Source organism: Tenrec ecaudatus, chromosome 17 (assembly GCF_050624435.1).
Source record: "Tenrec ecaudatus isolate mTenEca1 chromosome 17, mTenEca1.hap1, whole genome shotgun sequence".
NCBI classification, from domain to species: Eukaryota; Metazoa; Chordata; class Mammalia; order Afrosoricida; family Tenrecidae; genus Tenrec; species Tenrec ecaudatus.
The window spans coordinates 19,576,686-19,597,284 of NC_134546.1; the positions used below are offsets into that span (position 1 = coordinate 19,576,686).

A 20,599-nucleotide genomic window follows, 5' to 3' on the forward strand; every position below is an offset into this window, starting at 1 on the left:
ACGACAAACAAAGGAGGGTAGGAGGCCTTGATGCTCAGAACACCACTCCCCCTAAAAACAACACACCCAGTGTCTGTGGGGGATGAAGGGAGTATTTGGGAACATAAGGTGAGGAGTAACATGATGAACCTAATGTCACCAAACTGTACATGTGAAGATGGTTGAAATGGCAAATGTTTTGTTTAATCTAAATTTATAGTTAACCGCCCCCCCCCCAAAAAAAGGGAAATAGAAGTAGAGGCCAGCTGTGTTATCATCCAGACTCTCAATTTTACAGCCAGCCACTCCCCTTTTCAAAGGTGAAAAGAGTCAACTTTATTACAGGTGAACCGTCAAACAACTGAGGAGCGAATAAAAGTCGGAAAACGCGAGCTAGCCCATCCATCTGCTGAGCTGATCTGCTTCACGCAGAAGCCAGAGGCACCTGGAGGAGTCGGCATGGGTCTGCGGCCAACCACTTTCCTCCTGGGGCTGCTGGGGCTGCTTCTGGGGCAAGGTAAGTGTGCCTTACCCTCAGGGGACACCAGCCAGCCAGGCCTGCTGGTGTCTCTTACCACTTAGGCAAGGGATTTGGGAGTAGAATGTGTTCTTTTGATGACATACAGGGATAAGACACAAAATGCCTGCAGAGCTACTGAGGTGCAAGTATCCCAAAGGTGTGGGGGGGGGGGACGACAAGAGGCGGTGCTGGAATGCATGAGGAGCATAGAGGAGTTTTCCATCGTGGGCAAAAAGCCGCGATATCTTGATCACATTGCTATCATCAGGTATTTGGTTTCTTTCTCCTTTTTAAAGTATTGTGTTTCTGCCTCTGTGTTAGGCTGGGTTTTCTAAAGAAATCAAATCAGTGACACGCATGTATGTGTAAGAAATACATTTATACCAAGAAAGGGGCTCATGCAGCTGCAGAGCAGGCAAGCCTAATTCAACACACACACACGTGTGTGTGCGTACATGTGTGTATATCACAGTCTCAAGGAGGTGTCATCAGACTGTGACCTGGTTAAGATATGGGACTCTGCCCATATCTTCACACAGGTACAGCCAAGTTGACACAAACTCTATCACGGTGCTAAGTTTATATACAACACAACACACATTCAACTCAACAATTTCCACCTGTACAATTCCGTGGCACTAATTATATCCTCCCTGTGCAACCATTTTGTTTTTTAAAATTTCCTCCTTTTTGAATTATTTCTCCACCATTAACATAAGCCCACTGTGTTTGAGTTCTTTACTGGAAAGGCAGAATTGCAAAAGGGAGTACAAGGTACGGGCAGGAATTTGCAATGACAGTTTTCAACCACGTACTTTGTTTCTGGCTTTAAGGAATATGGAGGACGTTTGAGTAACAGTTTGGTAGGACATACTTGAATGTTAACAGGCTGTACTACCATGATTTTTCCTGTATCCATGGGATTTTCAGCCTATAGACTATCAAGTACAGTGTCATGGTTATCTGTGAGTTTGTATCAAAACAATGAAGAAGTCAGAGGCACCTCCGGAGCAGATAGAATTTGATGATAAATTAGAAGTGTCTTCAGGAACTTAAAACCGTCCCTCTGATGTGCATTTACTGCCAGAATTTCTTTTCAAACCAACACCTTCCTATTAAAATTGCAGGAGCAGTGTCACAAAGTAGGAGGCGATATTTCACACTTAAGGGTCCAGGGGCTGGGAGACAGGGAAAAATCTATAGCCTATCTGAACTGCCATCTGGTAGATTTTGATGTTGAAGATGTACCCCTGTACCGATCAGAGATGGATTCAGGGTACCATCCAGACTAGCAATTACTTCACTTTGAGAAGAGTCAAAGGACACCACAAGATACTGGGGACTTCATCCTTCTTCAGAGCCCTTCCGTGGCATGAGTTGAGGTGGTTTCATCGTTTTGAGTTTCTTTTGTCAGATCGGATCGTTTTTCCTCCGCGTTCGGTCGGTTTGCAATGCCTACACGTTTCAGTCTGCTAGGAAGTTAGCCATGTAGCTTTTTCAATGTGCCAGGCTGTACGTTAATTTTGGATCCCGTCTCGTTTCATCCTAAAGTCCTATCAAAATGTTTTGCTAGGAGCTATTTCCCATGCTAATTTCTGTTTTCCCATTAAGCCTCCAATTTTGGGTTTAGCTCCATTAACAAAATGAGATGCAACGGCTGCTGCGACTTCCGCACCGCATGCGACCGGAAGGTATTTTCTAGTCTTTTCTGAAAATCTTCTATAGTTTCATTGATTCTCCGTTTTCATCATTGACTTAGGATCCAATTAATTTTTATTGGAAATATCTTTCTTGCATAGAGTTTTTAGGAGACGTTGTCTTACTTTCAGATTCCCCTCCCCCCTTATTGTGAGCTGGGTGAAGGTTTAGAGATCAAATCAGTTTTCCATCCAACGATTCATGCATTTTGTTTTATGTCATTGATTGTGATGTCCACAACATACCATCACTTATCACACTTCTTTCCAGGGTTTCCGGTTTCTATCCCTCCTCCTCTCCTAACCCTGCTGCTTCCTAAACTTTGCCCTTGGGTACATGCTGCCTTTTAGTCGCAAGTGGCTGGTTATTCAACGATGTGAAAGCTTCCCCCGTGCCTTACTTAGTTCACTGTACAGACCTGTTTATTGTTTAGCTGAGCATTTCGGAGACTGTAAATCTCTGGAGTAGCAATCCTCGTCTTTCCCCCAAGGAGTGGCTCCTCGTCTTTCCCCCAAGGAGTGGCTCCTGGTTTCGAACTCAAGGTGGCTAGCAGCCCACCAGGGGTCCTGGGTCAAGTGGAGGGGCTGTGGGAAAGAGACAAGGGGTCAATGAAGCGGATGGACAGTGGCTGTAACAAGGGGCTCCAACATGAGCATCATTGTGCGGAACACGGTTGTGCAGTGATTCCTTCTGTTCTTCAGTCAGAAATCCTCATTCGGTGACCTCTTCTCTCTTCCCCTCCCGCCCCTGGTGCACATCAAAGACTCTTTCTATCTGGGTGCAACTCGATGCATACTTCTTTTGCTTTTTATAATATGGCTCCATACAATATTGGTATTTCTGCCACTGACTAATTTCACTCTGCACAATGTCCTCTGGGTTCATTCACAGGATGAGGTCCTTCCCAGGCTCACCCGATTCTTCCTTGTTCTGTGGTTTCTTACAGGGCACGTCTGTACCGTGGGCTGTTTCTCTGTTCTTCTGTCGATGGATGTTTCAGTGATTTCCATCTTTGTGCGACTTCCATCTCTGATCTCCCTTTGGACCCATGTTCAAGTTGTTTCGGTTTTAAACACTTTCTGCTTTCTTAGTGAGGTTTTCTGTGTTTTGTGTAGTCGCCGTTGCTGTTTGTTTGCCTCCCATTCGAATTGTGGATGACTTTCTGCGTGGGAAATCTGGGACAGGTTAGATCTGGATTGGCGTGGCAGCGGCACGGCAGAGGGGGATAGCGGGGAATGTGAGCTAACGATAATGACAGTCGAGGAAATGTCCTGAAATGGATTGTGGCAATAATTGCATAAATCTTCTTGATATGATTGAATGGTTACATGGTATGGTATGTTACATATGCCAATAAAGCTATTTTTAAGTAAATTTAGCATAGAGTTTAGTCTTGTCGGTCATATTGGCACATGTAACGTAGGCTTCAGAAAAATAGTTGTGTAGGTCTAACTAACCATGGGCAGAATTGTATTAAAAATAACAAATTTCAGGACAACAGAAAAGTAAGTGAAGGGAGACGTCAGACAGAGCAAGATATAACAAATAATAATTTATAAATTATCAAGGGTTCGTGAGGGAGGGGGAAGGGAGGGGGTAAAGTGAGGAGTTGATGCTGGAGCTTATGTGGAGAGCAAATGTTTTGAGATTGGTGAGGGCAACGAATGTACAAATGTGCTTTATACAACTGATGTATGGATGAATTGCGATAGGAGTTATATGAGCCCCTAATAAAGTGATTAAAAGATAATGAATTTCTACTGAAATACTTCAAAGAAAATAAAACAAAAAGATGTGTTAATTTTAATGACCTTGTCACGTAACGAACTTTCGGTTTCTCTGATTATTCTTCAGTGCCACACAGCAGTCCGTTGTGTACGCAGGAACCTAGCTTAACACAGGGAACTCCATCTTGTTTCAAACTGCCATCAACCCGTCCCTCTCCCGGCTTTCCCAGCAAGACCTTGACTCTTCCCAGATGTCTCAAACCCTGCCTGCCCAGTTAGTGAGAAATGGGCACTGTCATGTAAGACCTTGAATTAGCACCTGCAGCTGTGCTGTTCCCTCCTACCCCGTTACCCTGCCAACCGAAAAGAATGGAACAGCTAGACAATCCCTCCCCTTGAGCAAGCCCCCTATTTTCAACTAAAATAAGTTTGGAATTTCTTTGTTCTGGATCAAGAGCTTTCCGGGCGCTAGCCTACCCTCGGTCCAGCTGTTTAATTCAGGCTTTAATTACTAACATTGTGGTGCAGTTGATCTCAGCCATTTACAGCAGTGCATATGTATCATGATTTGTTTATCCATGGATCTGTGGATCGGAGCTTAGGTGGCTTCCATCTTTTTGCTATTGTGATGAACTTGGGTATGCATATATCTGTTCTGGTCATAGCCTCTTCATGCCTTTTTTCAGATTTATTGTGTTTTCCCCTAGCTTTTTTAATTAATAAGTGTTACATACTCTAAGAAGCCGTGGTGATGTCATATTTCATGTACTGAGCGCTAACTACAGTGTTGTCAACTCAAGCCTACTGGCTGCTCGGCTGAAGACACGACCTGCTTTCATCAAGATTTATCATCTCGGGAACGGTTCTAATCCGACTCACAGGGTTTCTATGAATCCAAGTCTACCAAGTGGTAATGGGTTGTTATACTTTTCTAATCTTTTACGGATTTCCATAGAAATTATAACATAAATCTTCAACTCATTAAATCCATATCTTCATCTAACACCAAGGTGATTAAAAATAAAACACCAAAACACTTAATTCTATGTACAGGTCTATGTGGAACGACTCTTATGCATTTTTAATTGTGTGTGTGTTTAACTCCATTGGGCACCATTAGCATTATTTTATGTAGTCAGTGCTCATTTTAATTTATTTACATGTTTCTTGCTTTCCCCCCTCATTTCTTTCCTTGTGTCTCTGACCTTCCACCTGGGATCATTTTTCTTCTGTCCAAAGGACAGTTTTTGGGCTAGCTTATGGGGAAGGTCTGTTGCTGGCAAAGCCTCTCAGATTCCATTAGCCTGAAGATGGTTTGATTCAATCCTTATTCTTTTAAGACACTACTAGATATAGTATTCTAGACAGTTGTCAATCCACCCCCAACATATTCCATATATCATTGCATTGTAGTCTGATTTCCATTGCTGCTTTTGTGATGTTGTCTGGTGATTTATTGCACATCAAAAGTTGTCTCTTTCTAAATCTATGGCTTGCTTTTCAGAGTTTCAATATTGTACGATGTCAGGGGAGCCAGCTGCTAATAAATCAGCGCAGGCCCAGCAGGTGCAATTGGACAGCTATAATATATAAAGACTAAAGTCAAAGAAAATAAGGGAGATAAGAGAGAAAGCAAAATGAAGGAGTCAGACACATGCCATGGTAGCATGCTCACCTCAGTCCTGCTTGGTGTTCCACATGGGGCTATGGAAGGTGGGAATGGCAAGGGAGAGAGAGTGGGGAAGGAGGACAGGGGGAGAGCCCTTAATTACAGGTAAAACTATCGGTCACAGGAAGGGGTGGTATCATAGGTAATATGGTGATAGAGGGGGACAACCTAGGGGTATATAAGCAATAGGACGAGGAGGGATTGGGAGTACACATGTGACATGATGGACAGACCCTAGATTCAGGATGACATCCTAACTTTGGATGTCACTCAGCAGGTTTGACCTGTCCTAAGCTCTCCAGGGAAACAATTACTATCCTATCAGTAGGGTGTGAGCCCCACCTACAGGGGACCAAACTGTAGTCTGATGGCTGAATGCCTTCAGGGAGAATATCTCTAAGTACCAGGTGCTGGCAAATAGCCTCTAAGGTTTGGCATATCTTTGGGGGAGACAACGCTGGGGAAGTCTTTTTATATCCCGTAGTACGAGGGTACACCTTTTCTTTGAAATTTTCTTTCTTGGCACTTATAGCAATCTTGATTCTGGGGATCAAAAACATTCATCAGTTTAAAAAAAAAATGATCAACCTAGGTATCTCTTAAGATAATGCCTCTTCTGTCATTTCCTTCTGGAATCCCCATTAAATGTTCACTGGTCTTTCTCATTCTATGCAACATGTCGCTTATCCTCTCTTCCCACTTCCCTGTCTTTTTATTTTTATCTACAACATTCTAAGTACTTTTTTATGACGTGTTCACTTTTAGCTGGATCAAATTCATTGTCAAACCTGATTATGGAAACTTTAAAAATTGGCGATTTTCTTTCTCAAATTTAATTTTTTTTAAAAACCAAAGTTTCAAAGTTAACCTGACATGTTTTTTGAGGTCTCTAAATAGTCTCAGGTGGTGCAGATGGTTAAACACTAGGTTGCTAACCCAAAGGTTGGTGGTTCAGTCCATGAAGTTGGAATTGACTCAACTGCAACTAACAACAACAAATACATCAACAAATACATAGGCTCAAGCCAGGGTTTTGTTATTTTAAACATAGCAGCTATCTTGTCTGATAATTTCAGTATCCAAAATACACTGCTTCTTTTTTTATTGTGTGATGCCAGAGTCATTAAAAAATTATCTGCAAGATTCTTTGAGGCCTAGAAGAAGATGCCTCTTGTCTGGGTACTTTAGAGAAACAAATCCACAGAAAGTCATGTATAAGAGAGAATGTTATATAAAGGTTAAGTCCGCATCAAGAAAACATCCCAACCCAGTGCTGCCCAAGCCCACAAGTCCAACATTAGCCCATATGTCCGACATCAATCCACAAAGTCCTCCTCCATCACACCAAACACATGCAATGATGCCGACTGCAGGAGGAAAGCTGAATCAGTGAACATGTAAGCATCTCAGGGCTGGCAGGGATCTCCACACGGCTGCTCTAGCACTCAGGTTTGCATCGGGGTAGGTCCATGTGGCTTCTCCTTGGGGATGTCTTGCAGGAAGTGAGTCTTGCCAGCTGAAGCAGGGAACTGGTGAAGGCAGCTGCACCCTGGTCTGACCATCACAAAGCAAGAGACCCGAGAACTTGAAAGGCGAGGCTCACCGAGCCATTTATTCCTCCGCCCTTCAATTAACCCTACATGTGCTTATCAGCCAGGTTGGCGCAATAAACTAACTACCTCACCTCTCTTCAGAGAAAATGTAAAAATTTCATTTTGCCAGGCACTGCGAACATGACCAGTCGAGGACCATTACCTCAACTAAATTCATGGTGTGAGTTTCCCTCAGTCAGCCCAGCACCCTGCTAAACTCTCAACATGAAGAATCAATTCACTTGAAAATGCTGCTGTCATCGCCATTGTAGCGATGAACAACCCAAAACTTAGAAGTTCAGTAACTTGCTCAAGGTCAACCAACGAATCAGTACAGGAGTGTGCATTTGTTCCCGAGTCTCAGTCCTGAAATGGGTCTTTCACCACCATCCTGCGTAACAGGAAAGTCTTAGGAAGGAAAGGCTCCAAGTTTCAGTTTTTGTTTAAGTTTTTAAAATGGACCCAACAAACAACACAGACCAAAACTGATTCCCGCTTCAACTTTGTTATCCCCAAATTGCAATTGGCCAAAGTAACTTGGCCAGGAATCACTGTATCAAACCATTTTTTTTGGCCAGAATTTCACTTTCATTAACAGTTCAGAAGTTCGCCAAGAGAATATCATGCCTGTGAGCAAATGCTTGTTGCCTTGGTAACGCACCCAAGACAGGCCTGTGAATGCAAACTCAAAGATGGGTGGTTGGTGAGCCCACTGTCTGAAGAAAGGATTAACCCTTTTCTGCAAAACAAGTAAAGGTAGCCAGCATTTATTTTGGATGGGCCCTGAGTCCTTCCTGGAGGTTGTCAGCCCAGCCTTCTAGAAATACTTTATTCCCAAACAAGCCTGGAAAGGAATCTTCGGAAACTTCTGCTGACCCAGCTCCTTCAAGTAACTGATAAGGCTCAGAGATGGGAGGGGCGTGCCAGGATCACCTGTCTCATTTTTTGCAGTGCCACGCCCTGAAACTCCAGGTCATCCTTGCTCCCCTACAATGTGAAACCTCAGTCCCACGCCTTCCCTTCTCGCCACAGTCCTGCTCTGAGCAGCAAGCACAGGGGTGCGCCTTTCTCCGTGGGCTCAGGAGGCCTGCTTTCCCAGGATGTCACATCTTTTGTCGAGCGTTAGAGCTTTCTTGTCAATCATCATTTTCATCAAGTTGCATGTTTGCTACTGTCAGGGAACTGTCTGAGCACTGTCGGAGAGCCCACGTTGGCAGGTAATAAGGGAACCTCTGGGGAGATCTCACGAGATCGCTGCAGGACAAAGGAGGACCAAAATAGGTGGAATGAGCTGTAATGAGCAACACGGTTCTGCGAACGAACGGAGGGCGCAACGTGGGCTTGGTGAGGTTTCGTGCGGGAGATGAGCCTCCATTGAGCACCGAGGGATGAGGGAGTCTAAATTAAACACAGAAGAGCAGGGAGGGCATTCCAGGGGAGTGAGCACTATACCCAAAGGCAAAGTGGGGGCTCGGCCAGATAGGTTGGAGGAGCAGGCAGAGGGTCTGTGGAGCTGGAGGGCCAGGTTTCGAATTGGACATGTCACACGGTTGAAACCGGTCATTGAAATCTCAGCACTGGAAACCAACAGAGATGATCGTGGTACCTCTGATTTCAGCGCACTTCTAACATTTCATCGAAACCACATATGTTACATTTACTAAAACACAACCCTAGAGAAGTCCAGTGACCTGCCCAAGTGGGATTTACAGCAGGGGGAAATAGGGAGCGGGTCAAGGTTCTTCGGGAGAAAGTAACACAGGAATTGACAACAGTGGCTCCAATAATGGGCTTAAGTATAACAATTGCTAGAAGTGGGCAGTGTTTTGTCATGTCCTGTGTAAGGAGGCTGTGACTCTGAGCTGACTTGAAGACACCTAGTGACACATTGGACAGTTCCCTGCTGAACATGGGTCCAAAGGGAGATCAAAGCTGGAAGTCGCACGACGAACAGCAGGGAAGTGAGGAGGCTTGGTGGTATAATGACTAAGCACTAGACTGCTGACCCCACGGTAGACGATTCTAAACTATGCAATAACGACACCACAGCAGAGGACTCTGGTGAGCTGCCTCCATAAAGATTACAGCCTGGAAAGTCTGACCTGGCTTCTTGCCCAGCCATGGTAGAGTAAGGACCTAGCTGAACCCCAGCCAGATCACTGAGTCCTTCAGAGTCAGGACAGTTGAATCTGAAAAGACACCCAGAGTCATCTAGAACTGCTGAGATGCCGAAGGAGAAAGGTGGCTGGCTTTTACATTTTTGAGGAACTAGTTTGCCTGTGGATGCATCTAGACTGGAAAAGTGTGTGCCAGTCAGAGAAATCCTCTCCAGCACCTCACGAGTAAAAGCTAAAGGGAGACTGGAGGCACCGCAGAATGCTTGCTAAGTGACTACCTAGATTCATTTGTTGAGTGAAAGTGGAGGAAACACAATGGGGAGATGGATTGAGCCTGGCTACTGAAATCCATTGACCTGGTCATAGGGGACTGGAGAGGAAAGGAGTTGGCTGTTCTGAAGTTTACAGGGTCGTGTGGAGCCCGAGTCTCTCTCTCACAACCTACGTAATCTCAGGGGTTCGGATTGATGAGAATATGTGAAGGGGCCAGTGGTCTGAAGTGAGGGGAGATGTCTGTGAATTCCCAAGTTTTCTCCTGGTACCTATTGACCTAGCTTGGAATGACCAGGACTTAGTTCACCAGAACCTAACTAGATGAAGGGAAAGATGTTTGAACCTGTGAGCTGGTACACCTGGCTTACAATTTTAATGAATGATCTGCTCTAGATTTGGTTTTGCTGATGGATGCCAATTGGAATGAAGATTCTTTATACCAAAGAACATGTTTGTCTCTTCAGAACACTAGGTTTTGTTGGGATTGGCAGTTTAGAAATTGGATGCCAAAAATAGAGGGAGGTAAAAGCCCATGAAGTGGAACAAGCGAGGATTCCCATTGAATTTTTTTTTCTTTCTGAATGGGTCTAAGGAATGGGAAGAAAGAGTGTGGGAAGAGGTTGATAGGGTTGCAGGATTCAGGTGTACGTGACTGAGGTGTTATAACAGTTCAACTCTTACAGAACTGCCACAGTTAAGCTTCAAGTATTTTTGTTTTGATCACTCATATATAGCATATAAGTTACAAGTGAGGTTGGTATGTTTTCATTTACACATGTGTTAGTTGGATCACATTAGGTGCAAGTATGATTTTATTATTGCCTTTGTCTGGAGCTTGCATATTTGTGTACAAATGCCAAGTTGGCAAAGAGGTGGACTGTGATCGTTAAGTTTTGTGACAATTTCTTGAATCTGGTTGAAAGTAGGAGACAGGTCCAACCTATCAGTCAGGTTACAGCTGATGATATTTCCTTGGGGGCATGGACTTTTTGTAAGTGAGACACCCAGGAGAACTGGTTTATTTCTCTCGTTGCTTCCCTGCTTGTGTGGATTCTGCATCTGGCTTCAGGGCTGGGGCAAGCAGCACACGCGGTCTACCATCCTGGGAGATGTCAGTGCCCTGCCATGTTCTTGCTGGCCTTGAATCCAAAGGACTTTACTCTGTCTGGCCTCCCAGATTCCCCCTTTTGCCTTCCTACTTCATTAGCCAGGCATTGTGTGTGTCTGAAGAGGACTGCAGGAAGCCTGGAATCTGTGGACTTGAGTTTGACTGGACTAGGCTGTTTCCTTGATAGAAAGTTCTTTCTTATACACTAAAAAAAAATCCTATGAGGCAATTCTACTCTGCCACAGAGGGTAACTATGATCAGAGCCAACAATCTCAATGATGAGTCTTTGTTTTACCTTTGAGACTCAATAAATGTTCTCTTTAAATTATATTTGAGATTTGAAGTCTTAAATCTTTGTCTCTTGAAGCACAGCTTAGGACTCAGTGTATATTGAATAAGCAAGCAGGCAAGCAAACAAACAAAACTATTAAACTTCCAGATCCTGGAGCTGAGGGCCAGATTTTGAAATATGACTTTCTAGAATAAATCAGCTTGGTTTGGGAGGACGCGGGGTGTGTGGAGGGGGTGGAGGACACACAGCTTAAAGGTCATGAGATCCAAGAGGCTTCTAGAGAGACAGACACAGGAGAGAGTTTGCTATAATCTGGGCATGGCAGGTTCTTTTCTGCTTTGTGGAGCCGTTAGTATCTCTGAGTGACACACACTTCAGTTGCTAACTGAAAGATGGGCAATTCATGTCCACCCAGCAGTACCTTAAACAGAAAGACCTGATAATTGCCTGTTGACAGCTCTGTGAAACACGGTTCTACTCTGAGACACAGGGAGTTACCATGGGTTGGAGTTCACATCATGACAACAGAGCTTTAATGTAACCATCTCCTGCCTTCTGACATCTTTCTTTATTAATACCAGGGCCTCAGGGTTGTCTCTGGGAGGAGATCCTCTTGATGGATAAGACCAAGAAACACCCACAGAGTTCCCTTCAAGTCTGGTCTTGCTGATCATTGCTACCAGTCTCATTCCACTAGGGGTAGGGATGGGTCTGGTCCTTTTGAAAGTTCACAAGTCCACACTGGCTTAGCCACAAGTCCACACTGGCTTAGCCACAAGTCCACACTGGCTAAGGCAAAGGTGGTAACAAGGGGAGGATACTTGTGCAGGATGATTTGGGGTTCTGGAATCTTCCAGTGCCCAGGTGTTCTTGCTCATCTGCACCGTGGGTTCCTCTTCTGTCTCAATGGTCTCCGTGAAGAAGTTGAAGAAAAGACAACTTCACCTGGGCGTCGTCCCAGTCAAACACTGTACCATGAGCCCAGGGAACAACTTCAAGTTAACTTTAGAAATGGGATCGTCTGTTAGGACTGTTCCTTGAGGCTTCTTTTCCCTCTTGGGCCACTATTGATATTGGACATTAAATAGACATTAGCCCGAGGACAGACAGAAGGGTGCATTGGTCTCAGCGTAGAACGGGGACTATAGTGGGGGGTGGTACCTACCTGGTATCCTCAGTCAAGTGGATAAATATTCAGAGAATGGTGCTTTGGGATGTTTCAAACCATCATTGTGTAATCTCATCTTAGTAGATTATGACTCCCAAAGATGGTTATGCTCTTAATCCTCTATTATTTCTTGGCAATTCTGAGGATAAATCTAGACTGACTGAGAGTGAAGGCAGCTGAAAACACAAATTTTGTAGACAAGGCAAAAGAAAAAGCTTCTACATGCTGGAAATTCAGAAGGAGCCTTGTTGGTGCTGCTAATCGCTACGTCAGTGGTTCAAACCAACTAGTCACTCCGAGGGAGAAAGATGAGGCGTCTACTGCAGTAAAGAGTAGAGAATCAGAATGGATTTGCTAGACTAGTTGGGGAGTTTCAGTCTAGAACAATGTAATATGAGCCTTTTTATACTGTGGTCTCCAGGAAAACATACTAAATGACATTAGGAGGATTGAGTTCCACATACGGCCCTGTGACTCCCTGGCTGAGTGGGCCTTGGTGCGTGTGTGGACCTCTCTGAGCTCAGTTTCCTGAGGCAGCAGACAAGATGGTCTCAGGTCTGTCCGCCTCAGCCATTCTAGAGTCTGACCACAAGGCACTTCTCTGGAGTCGCTTCCCCTGACTGTGGCACCCGAGTGCCCCGGTGCTGCGTTGACATGGCCTGTCTCTCAAAGCCCCAGAAGCAGCCTGGTGGTGCAGGACTTTCTGACCAGTGCCCATGGCTAGCGTCCGGCAGGGTGAGCTCCCAGGCTGACGGCAGCACCCGTGGGCCCTGTGTGCGAATGGGAATGAGCAGTGCATGGATGACAGCCCTTTGACGGTCACCCACAGTTACCTGCTTGCAGTCTGACACAGCTCAGGGACAGACACGATGCAGCCTGGCCCATCAGGTCCCAGCTGGTCAGTGCGGCTCACTGCTTAGCAGATGGAAGTGGCGGGCAGAGGCCAGCCCTGGCCTGCTCCTGCGGTCTGCGTGAGCCCGTGGGAGTCAGGCAGCCATTCTGCATCTGTCAAGATGCGGCCGGCCGGACTTCCTGCTCTCTAGCACTGTGTGAAGACAGTGCACTTGGCACAGGGCTGAGGATGTCACGTGCCTGGAGACGGTCACCCCTCACGTGGGCACAGCCTGCTTCTGCTCACGTAGCGCCGTCCTACTCATGGGTCCTTACTGCAATCCCTGGAGGATGCAGGGAGGCGATGCTTGTCCCCATTGCGGGGATGAGGAAGCTGCGGTTCAGAGAGATGAGCCGCTCTAACCAGAAGCCAGCGGGCAGGGTGGGAACTTGTGCGCAGGACCCAGTATTCACAGGTAAACGTCAAGAGAATTTATAACTGAAGAACGGATGTGATGCTTTGATTTTTGCTTTTGAAATTGCCCCCCCACCCTGAGCAGATGCTGCACTTGACCTTCTTTGAGCCTCTCTGAAAGCTGGAAGCACGTGACCCTCCCCAGAGGGGCTTTGACATTTTGCTGGGGCACCAGACCCCACCCTGAGACCCATGAGCCTGGAATGTCTGTTTGGGGCCAGGCGTTGAAAAGCTCCCCGGTGATGTGCTGAGAACGTCTGCTTGGACAGCGCGTCCCCGGAGCTCCAAGGGCCCGTTGAGGGCTCAGGAGCCCGGGTGTCACAGCCCCACCCAGCACCAATGACTGACCTCAGACAACCATGTTCTCAGAGCGCGCGTGGAGGCCAGCCTCTCTCGTTCCCATCAGGAGGGAACCAGACATGTTTCCCCGTTACTGACCTGACCGAAGGGTCACCTGTGCAGGGACCTCGGGGTCCTTCATGGTGCCAGCACAACTTGCCCAAAGGGAGCAGGTCAGCCTCTGCGCCTAAGGACTCTCCGAGGCCTGACAAGAAGCCTGCCCTGACAGTGTCGCCACAGAACCTAGAATCTCTGTGCTCCAGGCAAGAACCTCTCTCCCCATGTAGAGGAAGGAAGCACAGAGAAATGGACCAGGGACTCAAGTCACTTCAGAACTCAGTGGAGACAGGACCAGGGAGTCCTGAGTTTTCATCTGAGTCTTCGGGTGTGGACACGCACCTCACTGTTGCTAGGCACAGCCTCCTATAGATGAAAGTATGTCCCCCCACCCCAGCTGAAAAGCAACAAAGAAAACAACTTTACCTGGAAGTCCTGGCCCCCGGGGCCGGCCTGTGAGGGACCTTGTTTGGAAATAGCGTCCGTGAAGATGCCGTCAGTGAGCTAACGGGAGGTAGGGAAGTTCACATGAGGTCATCGCAGAGGAGAGGGGCTTCTCCTGCCACCTGAATGGGGTCCTATGAGAGAGAAGCAGAGACACAGATGGAGGGGAGACATGCCTGTGACCTTGGAGTGATGCTGCACCTTCATGTCAAGGAGTGTCTGGGGACCAGAAATGAGACGAGGGAGCACGTGACCCGGAAGACACCCTGACATTGGACCACTAGCCTCCAGAACTGAGAGACACTGCGTTTCTGTTCCTATAAGTCATCTCAGCTTGTTCTTTAACACGGGAGCCCCAAACTAAGACACAGCCACCTCGTGACATCCATCACGAGTGACTCACAGCATCAAGGGAAAAAGATACACTCTGAGCTCTAAGACACGTGAGGAAATCCCAGGCATTGAGGCTGGGAGGATCTCGACGGTGCTCTGGTCCGCCCACCTCTGGACGTTGAAAGTGGAATGACCGCTGTGAGTGGCCATTGGTGAGTCAGGGCGACTCGCAGCAGCCTCGCGTCGACCAGGATGGGGTGCTGCCGGACCCGGCACCAGCGTCCGGCTTGAGTCTGTTTTGATGGCTGCTGTGTTGCTCCATCTCACGGAGGGGCTCCTTCATTTTCGACGACCCTCTACGAACCATGAGGTCACTTTCTAGCTGTTGGTCTTCCCTGAAGATGTGCCCAAAGTGAGGGAGTTGAAGGGCTGTCCTCCTCCCGTCTAAGAAGCACACTGGCTGCGTTTCTCGCAAGCCTGATCTGTTTGTTCTCCTATAACCAGTGATGTATTCAGTAGCCGTCACTCACGCCACAGTTGGAATGCACCAGTTCTTCCTTATAGAACGGGTCTTCATTACTACCAGCATATAATCCTCGCCCCAGCTCCACAAGTGGGCCATTGCCAACTTCGTTTTATAGGTGAGGAAACTGAGGCTTAGAGAGGTGGACCGCAGGAAGGGTGCCCAAGCTCCTGACCTCTGCTTGGCTTCCACATGCCCATCCATGACCCTGGTATCTGCACGGCCAGCATCTTGGGTGGCCTGTCCTTCTGCAGATGACTCCCTCTGGTCTGCCAAGGGCAAACAGCCTACACGGGTTCCGTCCTGCTCCGAGGGCCACACAGAGCAGGACAGCCCTGCTCGAGACCCAGTCCCTCAGACACTGAAGAGAGATCTCTTATCCCACCTCTGGCTTCTCCGTTCCGATCTTCCCAGCGGTGTGCAAACCATGTTTCCATCTGTCCTCCCTGTTCCAGTGTTCCGCCCCTCCCTGCTCCCCTTCTTTTGGGTTGTTTGCATTCATTTAGTTGCACCCCCTGCCCTGCCTAGCATTCATGTGATAAAGATGCGTTTTCTCTGATTAGCTTGCTGCCAGTTACGATAACAGCATGTATCCTTGACTTGTTAGAATTGAACACAAATTGGTAGTCTTCCCAGTTCTTGTAAAACTTAAACCAGTCTGCTTTTTACACTATGGACATCATTCATTTGTGAGACTGATATGCGAGCTTCTGCGCTAACAAGGACCCTCTGATAAACTGTCCATTTCAATTTGTATATGCTTAATAACTTTTCCGAGATTATATCAAGTTTGTTTTTCAGTGTGAAAATAAAAATAGTACAAAGCACCTCTCTACTTTTTACCAGGCGCACAACTATTGTTAACACTTTATTATTAGCGCTTTCTCTTCCTTTCTATCTACGCCCTCCCCCTCCAACACACACACAATGTCTCCCCTAAAGCTATTAGAGGGTCACTGTCACAACCCTCTATTCCTAAGTACTTCAGTGTGTATTTCCCTAGGGCATATTCTTTACACAACCGCTTTAGTGATCAATGCAACCTATACATTTACATGGATGATACTTTCATGTAATCCAGCATGCAGATTCCCATTTTCTGTTGACCTAACCCCCTCCATATCATCTCCCCCTCTCCTGGAGAACACAGATCGGGGTCAGTTATGGCTTCCAGTTGAAATGTCCTTTTAGCTGCTCTGAAGTTGGACCATCTCCAGTCTTTCTTTGCTGTTTATGACACTGACATATTTGGAAAATGCAATTCCTCTACCTCTAGTGATTTTTAAAACTTTCCTCATTTTGCTTGCCTGATGTTTCTTCCTGATTGGATTGAGGTTCTGCATTCTTCACTGAGCACACTGTGTAGATGAACTTACAATCATCCCAGGGTAGTGCATCTGCAGGCAGCCACCTGCAATGTCCCCTAGGCAAGGCATTGCCTGTTTTTCCCCCCACTATGTAATCCCTGGTTTATTTTCCAATTTCCTCCTCACTTCCATCGAGTCAATGCTGACTCATAGTAACCCCAGTGGGTTTCCTCGACTGTACCTCTTTATGGGATGAGAAAACCCAGTCTTTCTCCTGAGGAGCTGCTGGTGGTTTCAAACTACTGACCATGTGGATCGCAGCCCAATGGGTAACCACTACACTATCAGGGCTCCCTCTGATTTCTTTAGCAATTGGTAAATAATCTATGGGGAGACACTCTAATTTAAATATCCTGCTTCTAATAAAAAATGTCACCCATAGCTTTGTGTTCGACTGGCTATTTTTACCTGACTTCATCTTTATCCTAATATTTGCAAAATGATTATACTCATTGCTAGCTCTTCCCTCGGTTATCAGCAGGCCTTTGGGGTCTACGGAAAGGAGGCACCCCCCTCTCTCCTTCAGTTACAGATTCTTATTTTTCAGTGGCTTATTGGTACGTAGGTAACCCCCAAGCTACTATGCATTCCAGTTATATCTTCTGTTTATCAGTGTTTCTATTAATAATATGCACCACATGCAATAGAGAAGTCGGTGACTTGCCAACCTTATCGTTCTCAGATATGCAGTTCTCTCATTTACTGCTCAAAGCGCTGCTGTATTTGTTAAGTTCTCATTGGGACTTGAGTGACGGATTTTTGAGCACATTATAGCTGCCAAATTTTGAAATGGAAACACCAAGAGTGAGGTACTTTGACTTGCATCAGAATGGACTTAATTGTCACGGAGTTGTCGGAGCAGAGCATTCACATAAGGCATTGCTGCTTGGACCTTGTTATCTTGGTGCTCAAATTGTCCCAGATGTGGCTGGCGGGAGTCTCTCCACTCTGACTCTCACGTCTTTGTAACATCAGCTCTCACTTGGACATCGTGGTAACGCCAGTCCATCCCCACAGCACTCTGTGCAGCCTCCTTCTTCCATGTGCATTTGCCTTGCTTCCACTGCGAGAACCCTGGTTCCCCAAACATGGACATTCATTCATTTCCTCGGTCCTCCAAGCACCTAAAATAGTTTCAGCATTGCTGAATCTATTGGCAATCTCCAGAAAGAGTTCGGGATTAGTTGAAATGTTACCGTCCCCCTCCTTTCTCGAACAAAAAGTTAAATTATTGTATACCTTGTGATTTGCTTTTACACGCAATAATCTTTTAGAAATCGCTCCCGGTCAGTTTGTGGAGAGCTGACGCCTTCTTGTTTACAGTTGCCTGTTACTTCCTCATCTGTATGGCGGTTTATATGAATACTCATCTACAGTTCCCAGCGGTTGAGAATAACTAATAATGCCAGGAATGACCCTGGGCGTATATTTTTGCACGATCACAGGTGTGACATGAGGGTAAATTCCTGGAGGTGGGATTGCTCTATCAAGGGAAAAATGCATATGGACTTTCGTTAGCTAGGGTCCAACCCAGATTGAGAGGCAATGGACGGCCTTACAACGTATCTGCATAGGTTTTCAACCCCCGAGTTCATCCAGCGACTCTTCCATGGTCATTGTGCCTCTCATCTCATCTTTCCATTTGGTTCTTCTTTTATCGATACTGCTTGTTGAGTCTTCACCGTTTCCTTTGAACACAGCCTTGCATTCTGTGGTGGGGAGGGAGTGTCCACACATCTGTATATATTACACTGCTTTGAAAACTTGGCTTCAGAAATCCAACATCAGAGATAATTGTCTATGGATTTTTTTTCTTGAGTAAGGGATGGAAATGGAACATTTTCAATAAAATAATGCGGCAACTGTGGATTCTGTTTTATTTTTCTGGGGCTCGTTGGTTTATTTCTAAGGATTTGCCTGAATTTAAATGGTGACCCCTGCCTTCCACCGTGGAGGACAGCCACAGATGTCTGTTCAGCTCCTTATTCCTATGTCATCTTTTCACCTGACATTCTACAGCTTACACCTGGATTTACATGCTGCAGTGGCCAGTCAATGATTTTGTCAGAGGTTATGTTCAATCACCTTGAGCCCATAGACTGTCGTGTGGTTGGCTGATCTGGGTGGAGGTGAGGGAACGCATGCGGTGTTTGCAAAAGTGCAGCCAGTTCTCAAGGTCCTCCTGGCTTCCATTCCACACGGGGCCGTTTCAGGTCTTTCCAACACACCCATGGATTCCTGGTCAGCCAGGGATGATACATGGAGCGGATTCCTGCCTGGACTCCTTTTCCGGATCTCCCCCACTCAGGTTCAGGTGGATTGATTCATCTCTTGCTAAGGACTTTGCAGGGGCGGGAGGGGGATGGTGCCATTTTCCCCTTTCTCCTTGATGGGCTCTTTAAAGCCCAGAGCCAGTCTGGGTCAGCAGCTGGTTGGCAAGCTAGGGTTATAGGGTCATGCCAACCTGCCACTTGTCTTTGTATAATTCAAGAACGGTTTTTACATTTTTAAAAAATAAAATGAAAAGCATACAAAATTCAGATTTCGATCTCCTTAAATAATGTCAATTTGTTGACCTATTATTTACCACTGCTTTTCTACTGCAACATAAAATTGAGTAACTGCAACAAACACAGTAGGTGTAAAAAAAGAAATAAAAAAAACCCTAAATACCTGACTAGTTAGCCTTCTACAGAACAAAGCTTCCCAACCCTGCTCTAGAACTAGGGCAGCTGACGTACGCTTGGCTTGTTGGTGAGGAGCATGGACCATGGAGCCAGGCTGCCCTTTCTCATGTCCTGATGTCGCCATTTGCCAGCTGGGCCACCAGTAAAGTAACACTTGGCCTCAGTTTCCTAACAGTGATATGGGGTGATTAACCTCAAAGGATAAAGATTAAAATCATTTATTCATGACAGTGCTTAGAACAACGCCCGACCTGAAAGTTAGCTATCATTTACATTTTCATGTTGACGTCAAACAAATTTAATAGGATATCCTCATATCTCTCCCACTAACTCACCGCCCCACCACTCTGACACTGATGACTGCCTTCAAGCGCATCTCTTCAAAGCCTGGCCCCGGCTCCTGTTGCTCATGGACTAGCCTGGCGTTGGCGGCTGTCCAGCCTACCCACTGTCTGTCTTTGGACCTTTACCTGCCCTGCCGGCCCTCCTGCCCCTCCATCGACAAACCCTGCCTTTTCCAACACAGTGTGCTTGGCCACCCCTACCCCCACCCCCCGCACCTTCCCTTCAGAATGGAAGTGGCTCTTTCTCTCCAGAACGCTTTCTTCTGGGAGGTGACAGCCTTCCTTCCTGCTACAAGCGCCAGTGTGGAGATCAGTGCTTGATGCCCCAGTGGGCTGAGAAACGGAAACACACCGCCGTGCCTCGTGAAATCTATGATCCATGATTTTCAGAGTGCAAAGACACACATAGTGTCAGATTCCACTCCTGTGAAACAACTGGGATAGGCAAGTCTATGAGACAAGTCTATAAGAGGCCACAGTTGGCCAGTGGTCACCGGGGATGGGAAGGAGGAAGGTGGGGAAGAGCGCTGACTATCTAGAGGACACTGAGCTTCTGCTAAGGAGCCTGGGTAGCACCGTTGGGTAAGCATTGGACTGGTACCAACAAGCTTGGTGGTTCAAATCCCCCAGCTGCTCTGTCTGCTCCCGAGGCTAGCAGGTTCTGAGTTGGAATCAACTCACTGGCAGTGGGTTTGGTTTTGGACGTTTGAGTTCCTTCTAAGGCTAATGTGACTATTTGGAAGCAATGACAGGTGACCATTGAGCAACATGGTAAATATAACTCCTGTCCCTAAGTTGTACACATGAGCAATGTTGAAAATGCAATGACTTGTTACACACACACACACACACACACACACACACACACACACTATGACGCTGTAGAAGAAAGTGAGGCAGGACAAGACACAGCCGTCCCCTCCGGGTCAGGCTTCCGGCGGCTTGTGTAGCACTGACTGGGGCTCTAACATGACGCACCCCGGGAGGAACCCCCGCTCAGGGCAGAGAACTGAGTGGGGAACAGACAGAGGACATGGGGCCCTGGATGTCGGATT

At 46.5% G+C, this 20,599-nt stretch overlaps 1 protein-coding gene across 1 annotated transcript in view; it reads left to right on the forward strand.

Annotated features, from left to right (window-relative positions):
* Window positions 1-438: 438 nt before the first annotated feature.
* The window catches only part of LOC142431031 (phospholipase B1, membrane-associated-like), a 95,112-nt gene continuing 74,951 nt past the window's right edge, over window positions 439-20,599 (forward strand). The window contains 1 exon segment of the mRNA XM_075536065.1: window positions 439-496. Coding sequence (XP_075392180.1) covers window positions 439-496 — 58 coding nt within the window.